The sequence below is a fragment of the Triticum urartu genome, chromosome 2A, assembly GCF_056163025.1.
Source record: "Triticum urartu cultivar PI428250 chromosome 2A, HENAU_Tu73, whole genome shotgun sequence".
NCBI lineage: Eukaryota > Viridiplantae > Streptophyta > Magnoliopsida > Poales > Poaceae > Triticum > Triticum urartu.
Window position 1 is genome coordinate 286,280,617 of NC_141874.1, and position 24,292 is coordinate 286,304,908.

The 24,292-nt window shown below is 51.6% G+C and overlaps 1 protein-coding gene across 2 annotated transcripts; it reads left to right on the forward strand.

Moving 5' to 3' along the window:
• The first annotated feature begins 3,648 nt into the window (after window positions 1-3,648).
• On the forward strand, window positions 3,649-20,648 carry LOC125536959 (protein CURVATURE THYLAKOID 1B, chloroplastic). Of its 2 annotated transcripts, XM_048700253.2 has the most exons (5): window positions 3,669-3,962; window positions 4,054-4,140; window positions 4,238-4,300; window positions 4,421-4,458; window positions 20,371-20,648. In XM_048700253.2, exons 1-5 carry the CDS (start codon window positions 3,774-3,776, stop codon window positions 20,429-20,431), a joined length of 438 nt encoding a protein of 145 aa, XP_048556210.1. In that variant the 5' UTR covers window positions 3,669-3,773; the 3' UTR covers window positions 20,432-20,648. The 2 variants fall into 2 exon arrangements, with proteins under 2 accessions (XP_087399908.1, XP_048556210.1); XM_087543782.1 differs by having other exon boundaries at window positions 3,649-3,962; window positions 4,238-4,458.
• Window positions 20,649-24,292: the final 3,644 nt, after the last annotated feature.

Sequence of the window (24,292 nt, forward strand, 5' to 3'; positions counted from 1 at the left end):
AAAATGCTCGGATGCATGAGACGAACACATATGCAAATGCAATGCACATGATGACATGATATGAGATGCATGACGAAGACAAAAGCACACGGAGACAAAAACCCGACAACGAGGAAAATATCATAACTTAGTGCCAGAAATGGCAAGAGTTGGAATACAAATATGGCAAGTTACATACGGGGTGTTACAAGCATGGAACAATAAAATATTATAGATACGTTGGAGACGTATCAGCGAGCACCCCCCTCTGCTTCAATGGCATTATGCCCTCCGTTCCCTCTGTAGCATCGATTTTCAAGCGGTCGCGTTCGATTTAGCATGGACTGTAGGTTTTACCTATCCTATTCAAGGCTAGGCTTCGATTTGGGACCAATTGAATAGATTCTGGTTAGGGATTCAAGGGTAATCACACACACGAGGTAGGAATTTCAAGGGTTTGAACAAACCCTCAAATTGATTCAAGGGTTTTCACACATGTGATAGGAATTTCAAGTATTTTCACGCATATGAGGTCGGAATTTCAAGGGTTTGAACAAATTCTTGAATCGTTTCATCGGAGTCTGGTGCTCCTCCTGTTCATCGCAGTCATCCAGAACAATCCTGATCATACGTGTATTATGTTTTTTATTTGAGCACTAGTTCATATGTGTATGTTCAATGCAGATTGACAAGCTTGTCATGGGAGGAAACAACAAGGCTGGCAAGGAGGTCGCCGCCGATGGGAAGAGCAAGGAGGTTGCCGCTAATAGGAAGGGCAAGGAGGTGGCTACTGACAGGAAGGGCAAAGGAATCGCCTCGGGCAAGAAAGGCAACCTGATGTGGCACATTAGCAGCCCCTGGAGAGGGTTAAGAAGTACAACCATTACTAGGAGAACGCTGGCTTAACGCACTGCTGCAAGACTGTATTTGACCTAAATTGGAGGTTCTGGAGATGCCCCTACCTTTAGCAAGCACTTAGTCCCTGTCAGAGAGTTGTTATTATTGTATCCATAACTTAGCAGCGTCTTATTGTGTGAAATCACTAATTAACAAGCACTATTTTTCAAAGGTCACTTCTACCCCCCCCCCCCCCAAGTTGCACAAATGACGCACTGCATATGTGCCACTTTATGGCAACCTGCGAGTTTTCCTTTTTCTAGATTCGTTTATTCAAATTGTTTTATCTCTTAAACTATGCGTCCAAACCTCGAACCGTTTTCATCGTTGGATTTCTCGCGTCGAGATCTTCAAAACTAGATCCTATATTGATAAGTTTTGAAGATTTTTTCATGAAAAAACCGGACGAAAAACCAAACCAAGAGCACTTTTTTTTCTTTCCCAAAGAGTCATGACTGTGCCTCTCGTGGAAGCAAATCCAAGCCTCCACAAGAAGTAAACCCGTACCTCTCGCGGCAGGAAAGCAAACAGTTTTTTCGTTTCCGAGCCCGAAGCAAATCCGTACCTCCAGGAGAAGTAAATCCGTACCTCTCGCGGAAGGAAAAAAAAAGAAAACATGTTTTTCTTTTCTTCCCAAGATGCACAGCCGTGCCTCTCCCGGGAGAAAAAAACACGTTTTTTTGTTCGTTTCTAGGAGGCATGGTCCTGCCTCTCGCGAAAGTAAAAAAAGAACGGGTTTTTCCAGTTTCCCAGAGGCACGATTCACGGAAATAAAAAATGTGTTTTTTTCGTTTCCGAGAGGCACGACCATTCCTCTCGCGGAAGAAAAAATGCATTTTTTTCGCGCAATTTAGAAAAAACATTGTGTCCAATAGCTAAGAAAGACTGGTAAAAAACCATAAAGCCGACGAAAAAACCCATCTTAGAAGCTGAAAATGCGTGCGAGAAAATAAAAAAAATCAGGAGGAGCGCACATAGCGCGACATGCGGTGGTGGATAGCAAGCTCTCACACCACCCACGTGACCCTTGCGAGGGCTCTCGAAGAAGTATTCCTTCGTTTGTTGCTCCCCTTATTGTATCATAAATTCATAACTTAGCAGTTTGTGACCCCGCAAAAAGAAAAGGGAAATGTTTACAAACGGCGTGCCGGCCGAACCGTTTCGTCGGACTCCTCGGCACCCACCGCTGCTCGCGGGCCCATGCGGCAACTCGTCCTGGCCACAAGCGCCACCTGACTGGGGGTCCACACAACCGTCATCTCCCCACTTGCGTCATTTCTTCTGCTGCACCACAACCCCTTCTTCTCCCTTGCTTCTGCACCATCGGCGGCGAGGTCTCGACCATGGCGCATCCCACTGCAACTCCGACGCTGGTGTTTTTCTGAAAGCAGGATTGCGGGGGGACACGGTGACGCTCTGGGAAGCTGGATGTTTCCATCGGCGACAGGGAAACAGAGACCAGTGCTAAAAACGACTATGGTGGAGAAGGTACAACGACAGGTATGGCGGAGCTAGCACCGACGACTTTTGCTGGAACCAAGACTATGGATGCTACAACCGGCTATGGCGGAGCTACCACCGCCGAATTTTTTGCTACAACCATTTTACGAATTAGTTGCGACTTGGGTCGGCAGCGACGGTGATTTGCTGCAACCGTAATCGTTTTTTGCTACTACCAGCGACGTGTTGTGCTACATGTTGCAACCTCACGACGGCGGCGATGGCGATTTTTGCTGCAACCGTAATTGGTTGTTGCTACTGCCGGCGAACTTTTTTGCTACATCCATCAAGGCGAAGCTACGACCTCGCGACGGCGGCGACGGTGAATTGCTACAACCGTAGTCGGGCTTTGCTGCGATCAGTGAAGTTTTTTGCTACATCCATTTCAATGGCGTGATTAGCTGGTGGGAGTCGTCGACACAATTCTGTTCAGCGAGCATCAACGACGAGGGGCGGCGGCGGAGCTACAACCAGAGCTGCTAAGAGCTGCAACCGCATGTGCTGCTGTTGCATGGGTCGAGGCAGCGACGAGGACGGCCGGCGAGGGTGGGGACCAACGACGAGGATGGCCGGCGAGGGTGGGGACCGGCGACGAGGAAGGCTACCGGAGGGGAGATAAGGCATCCGAGGGAAGCTGGGCAAGACGGCGAAGATGTGGGTTACCTGCGCGAGCGCGAGATGCGCGAGGAGGAAGAAGATCTGGATGAATCGTTTTTTTTCCGCTAGATCAAACGGCCAAAACAAGTGGCATTCTGCGGCTAGCGCGTGGCCGGTGCGCCGGCGCAGATCACTCGCCAAACGAAAAAGGAAGTTTGTGCACTCTGGTTTTAGTGTCCGTCATATTGAGTGGATCATAATTTTGGAATTGGATGCTGGTCTGATAGCTAGTATCAAAATAGTACATGTGCAACAATATATTGGGTAGTGGCTAGGGAGGTTTTTTAACCAACATGGATGGAACATAATCTCTGGATTGGTCCACCTCCTTTGTCGACATTGGCATAGTTTTGGATTCATATGGCTTTACTGTTGCCAACTTGTCGTTTTTTTATATATACTTTGCTAGACTCTTCGTAGCCGTGTGCATCTTAACTATGCATAAGCCGGGTGTCACTCATTATGCTTTGTATACCCTTAATGCTACATTATAAATTAATAAAAGCGTTCTTTATCGAAAATATTGGCAGTGGCGGTCGTAGACAAATATCCGGGTAGACAAATATCCGTAGCCCAATCTCCAGCCCGCCAACGTGTGGTGTTCGCCGCGCCCAAATCCAATCAAAATCTTTGCTTCACCCCACCACAAAAATCTTGCTCCCAAATCACGCCCGCGGTCTTACCCTCCTCCTAGGCAGAACAGAGGCAGTGATTCCACGGGCCATCACCTACTGCCTACCATGGCCGCCACCTGCCGCCTCGCCGCGCCACTGGGTCTCGCCCCGCTGCCTCGCAGGTGCGCCGGCGTCAAGAGCGTAGCTCTCTCGATAGGCACCACCAAGATAGCTACACGGACACGGAGCGTCGCGGTGAGGGCGGGCGACGGCCCGGCGGAGACGCCGGAAATCCTCAAGGCTGCGCAGGACGCGGTCAGAGTACCTTTTGCTTGCTGCACAAACACTACACGGTACACGGGAATGTGCATCGTCGTGACTGATTAGAAGTGTTGCTTCTAGGCAGTGGGCAAAAGTTGAGGACAAGTACGCCGTGGCCACCATCGGCGTCGCCGGGCTCGTCGCGCTCTGGACAGCAGTGGGGGCGCTCAAGGTACAAACGGGGCAACTGCCATGATAACAATTTGTTTCTTCTCCTCCCTCAGATATGTAACATAGCTCCTCATTTTCTGTTCGCTTGTGCATTTTAGTCCATTGACAAGCTTCCTATCTTGCCTGGTGTGTTGGAGCTCGTTGGAATCGGGTACACAGGAGTAAGTTCATCAAGCATCTGTCCACGTACCTTTTGTCTTTCTGAGAAAGACCATGTATATGTTGTTCGGTTATTATCTTCTCTAACATCACCCAAATGCTGCTACTTCGTGTTCATACAGTGGTTCACATATCGCAACCTCATCTTTCAGCCAGACAGGTGAGTTCATCCTGTTCATGTGATCTTCCTTTTTTTTTCCTATCATACCCATCGCTCTCAGCAGAGGGAACAATGGAGAACATCTCTTATTAAGTTTACATCCATATGTTACATTGTGAAACAATATTAGAGCATTATGTGTCATATATAACTGAAATCGAGTAGGAGATATTTTCGAACAATAAAATGTCGTAAGAGCTTGGAGGACCTATGTTACCAGATATTAACTGTTAGAAGGTGTTAGAAGGGAGAGAGAGGATTGGTGGAATAGTTTGTTGTATTGCTTGAGCCTCATGGGCATATATATAGAAGTACATAATCTACTTGGAGTACAAGGCAAACAAGAATATTCCTAGTCTAACCTATGTTTCCTAATACAATCACGTTACTCAACATTCCCCCGCAGTCACAACGGTAGCGACGCAGACGGTGAGACTGGAAAAGAATCCGAAGGCAAGCCGGTGGACAGCCCCCCCACAATCGTAACGGTCGACCCATCGCGGAGTCGTGGCTGGAGTGTCAACCGACGAGGTTGCTCAAGCAAGACGGTAGCCCTTTGTGTCGTTGTCGAGGTAGCCGAGAGCGTAAGGTGGTGTAGCCGTGCGAAGAATGCCATGGTCGATGTCGAGTCGGGGTAGCCGGTGTCGAGGAAGTCACCGTGGAGCCACGGTCGCAAGGAGGTACCGAGTTAGCATGGGCGCAGTGGTGTCGAAGTAGGGGTGCGCCGGGGAGAGGACGGTGTTGACAAGGCGTCGCGCCAGGGTTGCCAAACCCGGGGACATGTCGTAGACGAAGGCACGCGTCGGTGTTGTCAGCACCAGGCATGCGTAGACGGTTGAAGACGAAGTTGACGAAGCGCCACACCAGGCTTGCCAGGCCGGGAACACATCCTGGACGAAGGCACGCATCAGTGTTGCCAGTACCGGGCGTGCATAGATGAGAGACCTGCACGAGCTGTACGCCATGTCGAAGAAGTCGAAGTGGCCAGCAGAGAAGAACTCCACGACGATTGCGGCGCCCATCGGCGTGGGGCCGATGTCACCAACGGTGGTCGGAGTAGACGAACTGGTCAGGGTAGATGACGGCGACGGGCTGGTGCGGGACGAAGATGAACGGGGTGGACGGGCGGCGGCGCCAGCTATGGAGGTAGCGGCGGCGGCGACCAAAGAAGAGCGGTGGCGGCGGCCTGACGGCAGCGGCGGCGGCTAGGTTGGGAGTGCGGCGACGGTGCTCGAAGTAGGCGAAGAACCCAACAGCGTGACGAAGACCGGCGCAGACGGTGGCGTTCCAGCACCAAAGGAAGACGGCGCGGCGCATACCACGGGAAGTCGACGCGCTGGGACGATGAAGTGGACCGCGGCGCTAGGGCCCGAAGGGGCGACGCAGCGGCGGCAGGCGGGTCGGAGCAACGGCGCGAAGACCTCGGGGCGGCGGCGGTGAACGCGGTCCATGACCCTACGGCCCGAAGGGGCGATGCAACGGCGGTTCGCGAGTCGGTGCAGCCGCGGGGACGGCCTTGGGGCGGCGGCTGGGACCGCGTATTGCGGCATTACGGCTTGTAGGGGCGATGTAGCGGCGACGCACGAGTCGATGCAGCCGCGAGGAGAACCACGGGGCGGCGGCGCTGCGGCCCGACGGGGCGACGCAGCGGTAGCCTGTTGCTCGATCGGTGGAAGGGCGCGCTGAACTCGGGGACAATCTTTGTCGGACCTGCGGAGGCGCGTGCAACCGACGGGCCAGGTTGGTCGCGTGACGTAGATGGGGCTGATCGCGGCGGCGAACGGGTGATCAAGCCGATCGCGTGCGAGGTCGGGGACGCCGCTCGGGGGAGGCGTGGTTGCGGCGGAGTCCGGGATGAGGCCGATGACAACGGACGGCGTGGGACGTCGTGCGGACGAGTGTGTCAGCACCGGCACCCGGGATGCCAAAGCAGTGCCGACGCCTGGGCAGTGAGGCCCGAGCGTCAAACGAAGCAGTGGCGCTCGAGTTGAGGCATCCGACGAGCTTGACGCAGCCGTCCCGACACAGTGGAGGACAAGCTCGACGAGGTAGACCGCTGGGCCGCCGTGCCAACACGATGGAGGTGGGTGACGTGGATCGATGGGCGGGCCGGTGTTGGGAAACGTAGTAATTTCAAAAAATTTCCTACGCACACGCAAGATCATGGTGATGCATAGCAACGAGAGGAGGAGAGTGTGATCTACGTACCCTTGTAGATCGACAACGGAAGCATTGACTTTGGTTGATGTAGTCGTACGTCTCCACGGCCCGACCGATCAAGCACCGAAACTACGACATCTCCGAGTTTTAGCACACGTTCAACTCGATGACGATCCCCGGACTCCGATCCAGCAAAGTGTCGGGGAATAGTTCCGTCAGCACGACGACGTGGTGATGATCTTGATGTACTATCGTCGCAGGGCTTCGCCTAAGCACTGCTACAATGTTATCGAGGATTATGGTGGAAGGGGGCACCGCACACGGCTAAGAATATGATCACGTGGATCAACTTGTGTGTCTAGGGGTGCCCCTTGCCTCCGTATATAAAGGATCCAAGGGGGGGGGGTGCGACCGGCCCTAGTAGGAGGCGCGCAGGAGGAGTCCTACTCCTACCGGGAGTAGGACTCCCTTCCCTTTCCTTGTCCAAGTAGGAGAGGGGGAAGGAGAGAAGGAAAAGGGGGGCGCCGCCCCTCCCTCCTTGTCCAATTCGGACTAGGGGGAGAGGGGCGCGCGGCCTGCCCTGGCAGCCCCTTCTCTTCTCCACTTTAGGCCCATGAGGCCCATTAACCCCCCGGGGGGTTCCGGTAACCCCCGGTGCTCCGGTTTTATCCGAAACTTCCCCGGAACACTTCCGGTGTCCGAATATAGCCGTCCAATATATCAATCTTTATGTCTCGACCATTTCGAGACTCCTCGTCATGTCCGTGATCACATCCGAGACTCCGAACTAACTTCGGTACATCAAAACTCATAAACTCATAGTATAACTGTCATCGAAACCTTAAGCGTGCGGACCCTACGGGTTCGAGAACAATGTAGACATGACCGAGACACGTCACCGGTCAATAACCAATAACGGAACCTGGATGCTCATATTGGCTCCTACATATTGTACGAAGATCTTTATCGGTCAGACCGCATAACAACATACGTTGTTCCATTTGTCATCGGTATGTTACTTGCCCGAGATTCGATCGTCGGTATCTCAATACCTAGTTCAATCTCGTTACCGGCAAGTCTTTTTACTCGTTTCGTAATACATCACCTTGCAACTAACTCATTAGTTGTAATGCTTGTAAGGCTAATGTGATGTGCATTACCGAGAGGGCCCAGAGATACCTCTTCGACATTCGGAGTGACAAATCCTAATCTCGAAATACGCCAACCCAACATGTACTTTTGGAGACACCTGTAGAGCACCTTTATAATCACCCATTTACGTTGTGACGTTTGGTAGCACACAAAGTGTTCCTCCGGCAAACGGGAGTTGCATAATCTCATAGTCATAGGAACATGTATAAGTCATGAAGAAAGCAATAGCAACATACTAAATGATCGGGTGCTAAGCTAATGGAATGGGTCATGTCAATCAGATCATTCACCTAATGATGTGATCCCGTTAATCAAATAACAACTCTTTTTCCATGGTTAGGAAACATAAGTATCTTTGATTAACGAGCTAGTCAAGTAGAGGCATACTAGTGACACTCTGTTTGTCTATGTATTCACACATGTATTATGTTTCCGGTTAATACAATTCTAGCATGAATAACAAACATTTATCATGATATAAGGTAATAAATAATAACTTTATTATTGCCTCTAGGGCATATTTCCTTCAGCCGGTGCCCGAATGACGGCTATGATTGGACGTCGCATGGCGCGAGGCTGCCGGGTCGGGGCGATGCAGGTGTCCCGGTCGGAGCAGGGCGGTGACGGCTGGCGTAGATCGACGGGCAGGGGCGGTGCGCAGACGACGGGCGTGATGGGCTGGGACATCGCGCTTGGCCGCCCGGTCGAGGCAACTGGCAGGCAAACGCGCGGACGACGACTGTGAGGGGCCGCCTGTCGCCCGAGACCGCCGGGTTGGTGAAGAGGCTGGCCGGCCGCGCCGCAGTCGGAGTAGAGGCGCATGGGGATCGACGGCGGCGGTGGGCGATGCAAACCGATCAAGCAGAGATCGGAAAAACAAAAAGAAAATGCCGATCAAAACGACCGGCAAGAGAGCGAAAAAACCCAGAGCAAGGGCTCGGGAAAAAGACTCTTTAGGGCAGCTGGCCAACACGGCCGGCGGACGAACCCTAGGTACGGGTGGTGCGGCCCCAGCGATTATCATGGCGGACGACCGCCCCAGAGGCGGCGCGCGGGTGCGGAAGCGGCGGCGGCTAGGGTTTAGGATCGATTAGGCTGATACCATGTTAGAAGGGAGAGAGAGGATTGGTGGAATAGTTTGTTGTATTGCTTGAGCCTCATGGGCATATATATAGGAGTACATAATCTACTTGGAGTACAAGGCAAGCCAGAATATTCCTAGTCTAACGTATGTTTCCTAATACAATCACATTACTCAACAGAAGGAATGGAGAGGGATTGGTGGAATTGATGATTTATTGCTTGAGCTTCGTGGGCATATATATAGGAGTACATGGCCATCTTGGAGTACAAGGCAATGTAGAATAAATCCTACACTATCCTAGGTTTTCTAAATAATCGTGATACTCAACATCTCCCCGTAGTCACAATAATAGCGATGCAGACGGTAAGACTGGAGAAGAATCCGATGGTAAGCCGATGGACACCCTCCCACAGTCGTAAGGGTCGATGTAGTGCGGATGTCCTGACTGGAGTGGAAACCGACGAGGTTGCTCAAGCAAGGCGGTAGCCCTTTATGCCATTGTCGAGGTAGCCGAGAGCGTGGGTGATGTAGCCGTGGTCGGGAAAGTCGTGCGAAGAATGCCGTGGTCGATGCCAAGTCGGGGTAGCCGGTGCCGAGGAAGTCGCCGTCAAGCCGCGGGCGCAAGAAGGTGCCGAATTAGTCATGGTTGCAGTGGTGTCGAAGTAGCGGTGTGCCGGGAAGAAGACGTTGTTGACGAGGCGTCGCGCCGGGATTGCCCAACCCGGGGACACACCATAGACGAAGGCATGCGTCGGTATTGCCAGCACGGGGCATGCGTAGACGGACGAAGACGAAGTTGACGAAGCACCGCATTAGGCTTGCTAGACCCGGGGATACGTAGTGGACGAAGGCACACATCGATGTTGCCAGCACCGGGCATGCGTAGACGAGGAACCTGCACGAGCTATACGCCGTGTTAAGGAGTCGGAGGGGCCAGCAGATAAGGAGACTCGATGACGGTTGTGGTGCCAATCGGCGAGGGGCCGATGTCACCAACGATGGTCGGAGTAGGCGAAGCTGTCGGGGAAGATGATTGTGACGTTGGCGACGAGCTGGTGCTGGACGAAGACGAAGGAGGTGCACGAACGGCGATGGCAGCTACGGGAGTAGCAGCGGCGGTGGTTGAAGAAGAGCGGAATTGATGGATGGGCAGCGGTGGCTACTACGGGTGTAGCAGCGGTGGCGACCGAAGAAGAGCGGCGGCGGTGCTCGAAGTAGTCGAGGAACCCAACAGCGTGACGAAGACCGGCGCGGACAGTGGCTTTTCTGCGCTAAGGGAAGCGGCGCGGCGCATACCACAGGAAGTAGACGCGCGGGGATGGCGGAGTGGACCGCGGGCCGCGGCGCTACGGTCGAAAGGGGCGACGCAACAGCAGCAGGCGGGTCGGGCGACAGCGGGAAGACCTCGGTGGGCGGTGTGGACCGCGTGCCGCGCCGCTACGACCCGAAGGGGCGGCGTAGCGCGCTGTGCGGGTCGGTGCAGCCACGGGAATGGCCTTCGGTGGCGGCGGGGACCGCGTGCCGCGGTGCCACGGTCCGAAGAGGCGACGCAACAGCGGCGCATGAGTCGTTGCAGCCGTGGGAAGAACCACGAGGTGGCGGCGCAGCGGCAACCCGTTGCTCAATCGATGGAGGGGCGTGCCGTACTCGAGGACATCCTTCACGAGACTTGCATAGGCGCGCACAACCGACGTGCCAGATCGGTCGCACGACATAGATGGGGCGCATCGCAGGCGGGCGGGTGATAAACCTGATCGCACACGAGGTTAGGGCAGCCGCTCGGTGGAGGCAGGGTGGCGACGAAGTCCGACATGAAGCCGAGGATGAGGCGTGGCGTGGGATGATGTACGGACGAGCGCGTCAGCCCCGATACCCAGGTTGCCAACGCAGCGCAAGCGCTCGGGCAGCGAGGACCGAGTGAGTAACGTAGCAGCGGCGCCCGAGCTCGAGGCAGCCGACGAGGCCGAAGCAACCAGTAATCCGCCCGACGCAGCCGGGGATGAAGCCAACGAGGCAGACTGCAGTGCCACCGTTAGACGCAACGGAGGCAGGTGGTGATGGAGAGGACCCGGTTGGAGTAGGCCTGCGTCGGGCGGGTAGACACGCGGATGACGACCATGAGGGGTTGCCTGTCGCGCGGGGCCACCAGGTCGGTGAAGAAGCCGACCGATCGCGCTAGTGTTGGAGTAGAGGCACATGAGGGTTGACGGCAGCGGCGCGTGATGCAAACCGATCTAAGATCAGAAAACCAAAAAAACACACCGACCGAATCAACTGTCGGAGAGAGAACAAAATCCGGATCAAGGTTCGGAAAAAGACTCTATTGGAGCCGGTCAACACGACCGGCGGACGAACCCTAGATACGGGCGGCGTGACCCCTGGTGGCGGTCATGGCGATAGACCGCTTCGGGGACGACATGGAGCGGAAGCGGCGGCAACGGCTAGGGTTTGAATCTGTTAGGCTGATATCGTGTAGAAGAGCATGCTTTAGCCAACCAAAAGATCGATCTGATGGAAGAGACTACACAATACATTTATATGTCAACACTTTCCCTCATGTGTGGCTTCCTCAGGTCTAAATGTAGACCGAAAATGGGTTGTAATTTAATTGCGGCAGCCGGGTTTTGAACTCAAGACCTCTTGGCTCCAGTACCACGTAGAAGTGCATGCTCTAACCAATGCAATCAAAAAACCAACATGATGCAAAAGATTAGGCAATACATTTATACATCAACATTCTATACCAGTATGTTGTATCCCCTACCGTGAGTCCATGATACAGTGATGAGTGGTTGTATGCCAATCCCAAAACCTTTTTCTTTAATGTTGACAGGAGAACTACGAAATCCATTGATTAGAAAGATGCATTACATAAACATCCTCAAAAGAGAAATGCATCGCATAAAGCGAGCGCCAAAAAATAAAAAAGGGGGGGAAACCCTATACAACGCCTGTCAAGACTAAGGCCTAAAGCATCATAAAACATACAACACGTCAGAAGGCCAACACCCCACAACACATGCGTCCTGGTACTCAAATGTCTTCGCCGCTACCAGAGTGCACATCAAATATCGACGTAGCATTCCGGGCTGCCACAAGAATATCCACGAATATCGACGACATCAGATGCGCTATGTCCGGTAGAGCAAGCATATGTCACTACTATCCTGCGAGGTTGGCTAACATAACTCTCCTGACGCACCTTGCATGTCGAGGATGCTTATGCCGCTCTCACGAAGATGTCACATAAGCCTCTGCCGACTACCTCCACGAGCCCTGGTTCTCTCTAACTGAGTCCAGTTCCACGATACCTTAAGAGCAAACACGACGCCGAGCAAAGCAAATAACTCATCATCATTTTATCAAGAAGACTAGATCCAGGATTTCCCCCGAGCCCCAAGCATGTCGGGCAAGGGAAGGTGACAACTGCACTATCGATGCCTCCAACAAGGAGACGGTGCCTGTAGGCACCTCCAGTGACTGCTCTGGGAGCAGCCAGAGTGTGGCTTTTACCAGTAGCCTCACCCCCCCAAACCATGACTGAGCCAGCCCATCCGACATACCACCTCCATGAAACGCAAGTGGTGCTTCACACCTCGCTCCCAGGCCGCGTCCCAGAGGTCGTCGGCCAGCCACACCGACAAATCTGCACCAGGAAAGCCGAACGTGTGCCACGTAAGTAGGCCTGCCAAGAAACCATATTGAGCTTGGCCCGTACTCTGCATGCCTGGGAACCCGACTCTCCCGCGCAGTCCTAGCATGTCGTCGCGTGCCCAACCGACTGCCCCACCCATTGCTGTGACCGCATAGCACCAGATCCATGCGAGTCCGCACATTTCTAGGTCAACGCGCACCGGCGGCCCTCGCGCCTGTCTCGATAGCTTGGTTCCCCTCTGTAGACAATTGGTGCAATTCACGATATATTCATCGGGTGCGTATGCACGTATATATATAGGTACAAAGGGAGTCTAGTCCTCAACTATACAAGGAAGGAGGAACACTTGTTGTACAAGAAATACACATGCAATATACATCTCAACCCCCCCTCCCGCAGTCGAAGCGTTGCTACGGCCGACGCAAAGGCTGGATCAAAAATCCTCGAAAGACGCCGTAGGCAACCCTTTGGTCATGATGTCCGCAAACTGTTGGGAAGTAGGGACGTGGAGAACTCGGATATGTCCAAGAGCCACCTATTCTCGAACAAAGTGAATATCAAGCTCAATATGTTTGGTGTGGTGATGATGAACAGGGTTGGCGGAGAGGTAAACTGCAGAGACGTTGTCGTAGTAGACAATCGTGTCCTTGTCGACAGGACAAGAGAGATCATGAAGAAGCTGACGAAGCCAGGAGCACTCTGCAACAACGTTAGCCACCGCTCGATACTCTGCCTCAGTACTGAAGCAAGAAACAGTGGGCTGCAGCTTAGACGACCAAGAGATCAAGGACGGTCCAAGGTAAACACAATATCCCGAAGTGGAACGTCGCGTGTCAAGGCAACCGGCCCAGTCAGCATCAGAGTAAGCAGTAATGTCCAGAGCCGGAGAGGCATGAAGAGACAACCCGAGATCCAAGGTGTCGCGGATGTAACGGAGAACCCGCTTGACCGCGGTCCAATGAGCATCACAAGGAGTATGATTGTGTAAGTAGACCTGCTGAACAGCGTACTGAAGCTCCGGTCATGTCAGAGTGAGATACCGAAGCGCGCCCACAATAGAGCGATAAAATGAAGCATCCGGAGCAGGAGAGCCGTCGGTGGCAGAGAGCTTGGCCTTCGTGTCGACAGGTGTAGATGCAAGTTTTCAATTAAGCATCCCAGTGCGATCAAGAAGCTCATGAGCATACTTCCGCTGATGAAGAAAGAAGCCATCGGCACGTCGAACAACCTCGATGCCGAGGAAATAGTCCAGAGGACCCAAGTCCTTAATGGCAAACTTAGCGCGAAGACGATCGGTAAGCTGTCGAAGAAGAGCACTAGAGCATGCTGTCATGATGATGTCGTCGACATAGAGCAGTAGGTAGGCGGTAGCATCCCCGTGTTGGTAAATGGACAGCGAAGCATCGGAGCGGGCGGAGCAAAAGCCAAGAAGATGAAGAAACGCTGCAATGCGCTGGTACCAGGCGCGGGGAGCCTTCTTGACCCCGTACAAGGAGCAAGAATGCAGGCAAACATGCTCCGGATGAGTATCGTCGACGAACCCCGTAGGCTGCTGGCAATACACCTGCTCCTCGAGAAGACCATGGAGGAAAGCATTGTAGACGTCCATCTGGTGCACCGGCCATGCACGAGACACCGCAAGCTGAAGGACAGTGTGAATTGTCCCTGGCTTGACAACCGGTGCGAATGTATCCGTGAAATCAACGCCAGCACGCTGTCGGAAGCCTCGGACCACCCAACGTGCTTTATAGCGGTCAAGTGTGCCATCGAGATGAAACTTGTGCTTGAACACCCACTTCCCGGTAATGATGTTGGCGTGCAGGGGACGGGGAACAAGTTGCCAAGTCGCATTGCGCTGCAGAGCCTCAAATTCTTCCTTCATCGCTGCGTACCAAAGTGGGTCACAAAGAGCCAAACGAGCGGAGGTCGGAAGAGGCGACAGAGACACCGTAGAGGCCGGACAAGCATACTCATCAGCGGAGTCACGGAGACTCGGCCGATGAACGCCTATGCGAGCATGAGTAGTAGGGCCGGCGGGCTGCCGGGCAGCGACCGGAGGAGCTGCAGGAGCCGGGGGTGAACCAGGCACGGGCAATGATGCTGGTGAAGAGGCCGGCGAGCCCAACGAGTGAGCCGACGAGACCGTCGTGGCTGGCAAAGAGGCCGGCGTGGCCGGCGTGACCGGCAAGGCCGATGAAGAGGCCGGCGAAGAGGCCGGCGTGGCTGGTGATCCCGGCGAGGCCGACGAAGGGCCGGACGAAGCCAGCAAAGGAGCTGGCGAGGCCGACGTGCAGGAACCAAGGGAAGAGGTCCCCGTGCAGCACGTCGGTGAGTAGAGCCAGGCAAGGCGTGATTCTCTCCAGCAGGGGACGCCACCATTTGTTCCTGTGCAAAAGGAAAATATCACTCGTCGAAATAAGCATGCCTAGAGGTGATGACATGGTGAGACACCGGATCATAACATCGGTAGCCTTTAGTGTTAGCCGGGTAACCGAGGAAGACACAAGGCAAGGAGCGAGGGGCAAGTTTATGAGGAGCAGTGGCTGTTACACTAGGATAACAGAGGCATCCGAAAATGCGGAGACCATCGTATGATGGAGGAGAACCGAAGAGAAGATGATTAGGTGTGTAGTTCCAACGGACACGACAAGGACGAAAGTTAACGAGGAGGGTGGCGGTGGCAAGGGCATTCGGCCAAAACCGGGGTGGCATGTAGGCATGAAACAGAAGAGTGCGGACGCAATCATTAAGAATGCGACGAACTCGTTCTGCCCGACCATTTTGATGGGAGGTGTAGGTACATGTTACCCGAAAGATAGTGCCGTGGTTGGAGAGAAGTGTACGGATGGTGATGTTATCGAATTCCTTCCCATTGTCAGTTTGAAGAGCATGGATGGGACGAACGAATTGTGTAGACACACAGGAATAAAAAGCGAGGAGAGTGGCGGGAACGTTGGATTTCCTACAAAGCGGAAAAGTCCACACAAAGTGAGAGTAGTCATCTAGAATAACAAGATAGTATAGAAAACTAGAGTTACTCGTGATAGGTGACGTCCACACATCGCTATGAATTAATTCAAAAGGATAAGAAGCAATTGTCGAAGAAGAACTAAATGGGAGTCTAACATGTTTGCCCATGCGGCATGCTTGACAAGAATGAGCATCCGCTTTATTACATGAAAAGGAAAAACCCTTGACTATTTGACGAAGTGCAATGGAGCTAGGATGACGGAGACGGGCGTGCCAAAGATCAACACCGGCGAAACGAGCAAGAGGTCCAGCACGCGAAGATGATGAAGGCTGGACGGGGTACATGTCTCCAGGACTGTCACATCGGTGAAGAACCATCCGGGTGCAGGCGTCCTTAATAGAGAAACCAACTTCGTCAAATTCGACAGTTACACAATTATCACGGGAAATATTACGAACAGAGACTAAATTCTGAATAAGTTGAGGAGACACGAGCACATTATTAAGAGAAAAAGGCCTAGACATAGAAGCAAAAGGAGTAGAGCCAACAAGAGTAATGGGAAGACCAGCGCCGTTACCGACGATGATACGAGAAGAGGTGTGAATGGGAGACGCAGAGGAAAGGTTACCCGGGTAGGCTACCATATGAGATGATGCACCGGTGTCCATGAACCAGTCGCTATCGCCGTGTAGGAGCCGGGCTGAGGCGTGTACTGCAGCGCCGAGAACAGAGCTGGGTCGTAGGAGACCAGCGGCATGGGGTAGCCAGAGAACCCTGTCACCCCTTACACTAGGGTTCAATGCGCCATAGCCGAACGGTGCGAGGTAGGGGGAGGCGGCGGTGTTGGAGCGCCAAGCTGGGTGGCCGCGGAGAAGGCCTGGTGAGCCGTCGGCCGAGGCCCGAGAAGACCCGGGAGTGGAGCGCGGGGCACCGACATCGTGTAAGCGTGTACAACACCGGTCAGGGATTGTGACCGGTGCCCCAAGGTGGCGAGGGGAGCTGCTGCTGTTGACCACCGCCGTGCTGCTGTCTGCCATTCTTGGAGCGGTTGCCACGGCCACGGTGGCCACCACGGCCGCGCCTGTCGCCCTAATTCTGCTGTTGGTGTTGAGGCGGGGGGACGGGTGCGGGTGGCCGAGGCGGAAGGGCGCCATAGGGGGCACCGTAGCCACCCGCACCAGCGGGTGCTGGAGGCACCGACGGGCGAGGCTGCGGAGGCAGCGGGGCGCCGGCACCCCTGGCGGGAGGTGCTGATGAAGACCCGCCATGGGAGTAGCCAGCGGAGAAAGCGGTATGGACCGCACGAGCTCGCAGATTCTTCAGGTGACGCTCCTCAAGACGTAGGTAGGCCGCCGCCCGTTCATAAGTAGGGTTAGCCATAAGAGTAAGATTGGACGCGGCATTACCGAGATCTTCGTTGAGGTTGGCTATGAGGGTGGAGAGGAGGAACTCGTCCCCAACCTTGAAGCCGACGTCGTTGAGCTCGTCGGAAAGGGTCTTGAGGCGCATGCAGTAGGCGTCGATGGAGGAGTTGTTTTGGTGACAACCAAAAAACTCCTGCTGCAAGAAGACGATCCGTTGGAGCTTATAGTCGGTGAAGAGGCCGATGATCTTCGTGCACACCGTGTAGGCATCGTCACCGTCGCGAACAATAGTGTGAAAGATGTCCTTAGACACGGTGAGGAAGAGCCACCGAATGATGGTGGCATCAACCGCCATCCAATCCTCATCGCGACGCATGGCGAGGAAGTCGGTGGTGCCATCGATGTGGTCACAGAGGTTGTACTCACGGAAGAGGAGGTTAAAGTAGGTTTTCCATGCATAGAAGTTGGCCTCCGTGTGGGATAGCTTGATCGGAACACAATCGAAGATCGCGACGTCACGGATGTAGGCCGGGTCAGGGAGAGAACCGGCCTCGGAGGAGGAGGCGAACGGGTTGCTGCGGTGGGAGTGGCTGGAGTGAGACATGGCAGCAGTGGAGGAGGGGCTCGGGATGAGGCGGGTGCAGGCTAGGTTTTTGGGAAAGAAGCGACGCGGCTGGGAGGCGAGAGCGACGTGGCTGGGGTTCAGGGAAGGAGCGACGCGCGACTTAGGAAGAGGAGGTGCGCGGCTTGGAACCAGAGGGGATGGCGCGGCTGAGGAGGGAGCGGCGCGGGAGTGTGCGTGAGATGCAGCGACAACTAGGGCGGCGACGCAGCGGGAAGATGCGTGGTGGCAGCTAGGGCGGCGGGGTAGGGCGCAGCGACGGCTAGGGTTGCGATGCGCGAGGGAGGAACAAGTTAGGCTGATACCATGTAGAGAATTGGTGCAACTCACGATATATTCATCGAGTGCGTATGCACGTATATATATAGGTACAAAGGGAGTCTTGTCCTCAACTATACAAGGAAGAAGGAAGACTTGTTGTACAAGAAATACACATGCAATATACATCTCAACACCCTCCACACCGTGGGCAACATGACCGCGCTATTCCACACCATTCCTCGCAAGCCTGCACGCCTGAGCGCCCACCCCACAGACCGCTCCTTCGTTAGATCCAGCATCCCACGCCACCGTCATCTCAGCGAGAGCAGGAAGAGACCCCTCACGAGCATTACCCGGTGACGTCCACCACCGTCATCTCAACGGATTGCTCCCAGACTGCTCGTCGGAGCGGGTTGTAAGTTATTTCCATATGCTATCCGACCCTCCTGCTTAGATCTGGCATGGGTGTCAGTGACCTCGACTCTGCCTGCATAGGTGGCGGCTTAGGGCGATTTGCTGTCCTGATCGGCGCCCGACGGCCTGGTGCGCTCGACGGTGGGAGCCTAGTGGGCTGAGGTCCATCATGACTCGCGGTTTCTAGGGCGGCGGTCGTTGGTGATGGTCCTTCAGCTATTCTCGGTGCATGTGGATGGTTGTGGTGGTCATCCATGGTGGTGATCAGGCCGATGACGTCTAGTCTTCACAGGGGCAATGGGCTAGACATCGACGGTAAGTTTGGTGGACCAGCCTGCTTAGGGGTTGGAAGGTGAGAACGTCGACGAAAGTCGATGAGTGTTGTTACCTTCATGAAGGCATCAGAGTTGTGGTTCTTCCCGTCTACTCCCTTCATTCCTAAATATAAGTCTTTTTTTAGAGATTCCAATATAGATTACATACAGAGCAAAGTGATTTCATATACACTGTAAAATATGTCTATATACATTTGTATGTAGTCCATACTGAAATCTCCAAAAGGACTTATATTTAGAAACAAAGGGAGTAGTGATACCGCTCAGTGGAAACCCTAGGTCCTTGAGCCGGACGATGGCATCACATATGTGTCGTGCTACCCTCTTGGGGGCATCGTTTTGGAGTTGGTGCCGACTGGTGGGACCAGTTGTTGTTGGTGAGGCATGCACTGCAGTTGGCCTCTCTATGGACCTTACTTGGGTGGCTGAGGCATGAAGGCGGTGTGTGGCGATGGACTTCGGTGATCCATCACGGTGGCGTGGCGAACCGAAGGAGGTGGTGGCGGTAGTGCTCGTGTGGTTGACTGGGACATTCCAGAGGTGGCAGTGTTGTTGCCGCGGCCTCTGTCTTCCTCTCTCTCGCTGCACCTCTCGCTCGTTCTCTCACTGACACAACGAAGAGGAAGGTGAAGGAAGAAGAAGGACGCATGACATAGGTGTTTCCTGGAGCACGTACTCCGCCCGCCGCACGAACGGCGTGTCTTTCTTTTCCCTGAGCACGAACTCAGTTCACCCCAGGCTAGCTACACAGGAGTCTGGAGCAGGCTTTATACCCGCGCGCATGTACGCGCCACGCCTCGCTCCTACGCACTCGACGCATGCACTCCCCCACATCCCGTGCTCCCTAGATCACGCGCCCAACGCGCACGAACGCAGTCGCCGTGATCCCGAGTCCAGTGCCTGACGCGGTCACCCCTCCTAGCATCTCGCCTACACGCAACGACCCATGCGCTCGAACGCATGGACACACACGCACACACACACACCTAGCCTATACACTAGTCAGACTTAAGTCGGACTATGCCCAGACCATCCAACATACGGATGCTACTCGGGTGCTACCCAGACTATGCCCAGCCTGGACACTAGTCGGACTATGGTCAGACAATGGCGAGATACACACGCACACACGCATGCCATAGACCTGGTGCGGCCACAACCAGCACCTGACACGCCCAGCGCGCGCACACACGCGCACTGGACATGCCCGCCGTGGCTTATTGGCCAACAAGCAGTAGGTCGCCGCCATGGCGTGCAGTGATAATGCGTGGTGTTTTGTCTAGGTGGTTGTGGCCATGCCTAGATTTACTTCCGACATTCACTAGTGTTTGAGGCGTGTTATCGCCACAACGTCTCTAGTGTGAGATTTTGATACACAGTCTCTTCTCACGAGTTTATGATGTGACCGGAGCCACACGAACGTTCCTGGCTCCATAAACGGCAATTGATTGCCTAGTGTGTGCATAGTTTCAGTTTGCATGGTTATGGCATTCGGATCGTGTGCTCCTTCGTCATCTTCGTTGCCTCAATGTGTACTCAACATGGATCGTCACTATTTTTTCCCCTTTCTCTTTGTTTTTCAATTTGCCTAGGCATAGCTTCAGCCTTCTTTGGCTTTGCTTTGCTTTGCTGGTGTGATTTTGATGTGTGTGTTGGTGTTGGCTGTGTGCATCTTGGTTATGCGGAGGCCGGGTGTTTACTTATCGTGTTTTGTATTTCCTTGATGCTTCACTATGAGTTAATAAAAAGACGCTATTTATGGAAAACATATATGCTATCCAATCCCAAAACCTACTGTGAGGAAATTGATCGTTTCATAAATTCATACTTTCACAAAAAAGAACTAGATTTCTTGTCAGGTTCTTATCACCTCTAGTACTTCTATGCGTTCCAGGGAAGCTCTGATCAGCAACATCAAGAGCACATACAACGAAATCACTGGGAGCAGCAGCTAATTATGCAACATTTGCAAGATGACGGCAGTAAACAGAGGGTAACTACATCAGTGGGCAACCATTCGAAAATCAACAAGTAGTGACATCTCACATGGATGTTACTGTATTTTTCTATTCCTTTTGGCTTAAGTGAAAGAAAAACTTTGCTGGTGAGCATGTAACTTAGTTCAAATTTCTAATCTACAACTATGATATATTCCAGTTCATTTCCAGACAAGGGCACACTGTCAAGGTCGATGTGGGGTTTCAGATAACATTATTGTTGGCTCTATGTATTTTAACCAATTGTAGTCATATGATCAATTGATATCAAATCACACTAATGAACCAAGAAATGAATGAACACGTGAAAGTTTCTTACGGTGCATATAATTGTCTTTTTGGCTATATGATATGGGGTTCTTCAACTGTTCTTTTTTACTTGAAGCACCGTAACATCTTTTTGTCACGAGTGTGGTGATTTCGATGACCATGTGGCGATTGTGGCATGTCCGCAATGAGCTCACCCACTAGAAAGTAGCTCCACCAACCGAGGGGTCACGTGATTGCTTGTATCTGCGTTGGTAATTCCCCGAAGAGGTGAGGATGATGCAACACAACAACGGTAAGTATTTCCCTCAGTAATGAAACTAAGGTTATCAATCCAGCAGGAGAACCAAGTAACACTATGTAAACAACACCCGCACACAAATAACAAATACTTGCAACCCAACGCGTAAGAGGGGTTGTTAATCCCTTGTCGGTATTGAGATAGATAAAATTTTATGAGATTTGATAAATAGATCTGACAAAAACACAAAACAAAGAAAATATAGAAAAGTGTAGCAACGTATTTTTAGGTTTTTGGAATAATAAATCTGAAAATAATATGATAGGAAATAGACCCGGGGCCTGTAGATTTCACTAATGGCTTCTCTCGAGAAAATAGCACATGATGGGTAAACAAATTACTGTCGGGCAATTGATAGAAAAGCAAATAATCATGACGATATCCAAGGCAATGATCATGTCTATAGGCATCACATCCAATATTAGTAGACCGACTCTTGCCTGCATCTACTACTATTACTCCACACATCGACCGCTATCCAGCATGCATCTAGTGTACTAAATGCATGGGAAAACGGAGTAATGCAATAGGAACAATGACATGATGTAAACATGATATATTCATGTGGGAATAGACCCCATCTTCTTATCCTTAATGGAAACTAATACATGCGTGTCATGTCTCCTTCTGTCACTAAGAATAAGCATCGCAAGATCGAACTCATCACAAAGCACCTCTTCCCACTGTAAGAAAAATCAAGCTAGTTGGCCATACCAAACCAAAGTTTCGAAGAGGAAATACGAGGCTATAAAGATCATGCATAAACGAGTTCAGAGAAGACTCAAATAATACTCATAGATAGAACTAATCATAAACTCGCAATTCATCGGATTCCAACAAACACACCGCAAGAAGTCATTACATCAAATAGATCTCCAAGAACATCGAGGAGAACATTGTATTGAAGATCAAAAAAGAAAGAAGAAGCCATCTAGCTACTGCCTACGGACCCGTAGGTTTGTGGTAAACTACTCACGCATCATCGGAGGAGCACCAATCAGGATGATGAGCCCCTCCATGATCGTTTCCCCCCTCCGGCAAGGTGCCGAAATTTAGTTCTAGATTGGATCTCGTTGTTTTGGAACTTGCGGCAGTTGGAATTGTGTTTCGTCCACTCCCCTAGGGTTTCTGGAATATCTTAGTATTTATAGAGCCGAGAGTCGGTGGAGAAAATCACCATGGGCCCCACATGCCACCAGGGCGCGCATGGGGCCTCTGGCGTGCCCTGTTGTCTTGTGGGCCCCTCGGGCCTCCTCTAGCACACCTCCTAGGCTCACTGGGTCTCTTTTGGGCAGAAAAAAAATCTCCAAAAAGTTTCACTGCATTTGGACATTGTTTCATATGGATATTCTGCGAAGTAAAAACAAGCAAGAAACAACAACTGGCACTAGGCACTATGTCAATAGGTTAGTCCCATAAATGATATAAAGTTGCTAGTAAATGAATATAAAACATCCAAGATTGATAATATAACAACATGGAACAATAAAAAATTATAGATACGTTGTAGACGTATCATCGCGTCGGTTCCTTCATGACTATATTAGCTCGCAGTTGTGCATGCAGCAACATCCGCATGGGAACATGGAAAAAGGGAAGTTGATGCTTTCCTTTTTGTTTTTTTGATAAAGGTCGCTTTCATCGACTCAAAATATAGCATCGAGCGGATACAAATCAAGATGATGAACACCCAACATTCACATAACTAAAATGCACATAGCTAATACCAACAATTGACCAAATGAAAGTAAAATAAACCAACATCGACAACATAATAATCATATGACTGACACTATGCTTATGTCAAAGTAGGTGGTGGACTGATTCGGAGATTATGCTAACACCCATGTTGGGTAAAAACCTCCATGACCACCTGCTCCAACCGCATGGACACCACCTTGTACAACGGTTGGCACTCCATTTAGTGTAGGGTACACTACATATGAAGCGAGTGCGTGCATTGGAGAATAACCTGCAAAGGAGAACATTTTTTGCCATTAAAAATCAAATCATTTCTACATAGTCAAAGCGACCATAATAAGAAATATGCTCAAACACTTATTAGCTTTTGAACCCATTTTGAATACCGTTCAACCAATGTCAAAAAATGTCTGCAACACTTGTGATGATACAAATTAGATACTACTTGGATGACTGACAATATAGAATGCAAAAATTTACACTGAAAAAGTTGTGTTTGATTGTCCCATCATGAGTACAAAAGCTACACTTCTTGCTTTCTTGTCAATTCCAACGGACGAGGTTGTCTTTTCTTAGCACAACTCCCCTCCGAAGACGCCACACGAAGATTTCAACTTTTAGTGGAATTGTTGACTTCCAAATTTTCTTCTTGTTATCCATTGGAACGTCTTAGTGCCTTAGCACACCATACATTGAGTCAACTATGAAGGACCCAGATGTAGTGAGATTCCAATGAAGCTCATCTCATCCATGTGTCAGGTTAATCCACTCCAAACAGGATGGAAGATTTTGCCATGACATAAGACGAGCCAATCAAATCCCACCTGAAAGAAATATCTGTCGGGGATGAACTAATAACCTATGCAATAGTGTCATCCCTATCATGAATAATATGGTACAAATCGGGCTATTGTTCTTGGAGGCTAGCATTGCCTAGCCACTTGTCCTCCCACAAACAAATCTCCGACCCATCTTTTATCATAAGGGATCCAAAGAAAACAAGATGCTCTTCTGTCGCCTGTTAGGGCATATCTCTCTCTAGTTGGTTTCGGTGTTGATGACACTGCGCTTTGCGGATTAACCGTGTGCGTTGAGAATTTTAGGTATTATTATATATGGCATAAGACAGTTTATTCCCCTGACTTGTATAAAGTGCAAAGATGGTAATTTCCGGCATTTCTTTTCATTTGATCAGAGTCTTAGGAAAACCGTACTATTAAGAGAGGGTCCGCATTGGAAAGCATGGGTGGAATCAACACGCACACAAACCATACGCACCTGCATACCCTTTCTTGTCTATGGGAGCATCCTTCTATTGTGTTTGTTCTACCAAGTGGAGGTTTAGAGGTAGTGTAACGCCCACGATGTGGCTATATCTCCCACGTGTCGAAGCACGACTTAGAGGCATAACCGCATTGTAAGCAATGTCGCAAGTGAGGTAATCTTCACACAATCCATGTAAAACAATAAGGGAAAGAGATACATAGTTGACTTACAATCGCCACTTCACACAATTACATGAATAAATCATTACATCATCCAGATACAAT

Bases quoted from the DNA above. Each gene is read 5' to 3' on its own strand.
- LOC125536959 (XM_087543782.1), top strand. From the start codon at position 3,774: ATGGCCGCCACCTGCCGCCTCGCCGCGCCACTGGGTCTCGCCCCGCTG. The intron at 3,963-4,053 runs GTCAGAGTACCT...GCTTCTAGGCAG, and splicing joins TCAAGGCTGCGCAGGACGCG to TGGGCAAAAGTTGAGGACAA. The intron at 4,141-4,237 runs GTACAAACGGGG...TGTGCATTTTAG, and splicing joins CAGCAGTGGGGGCGCTCAAG to TCCATTGACAAGCTTCCTAT.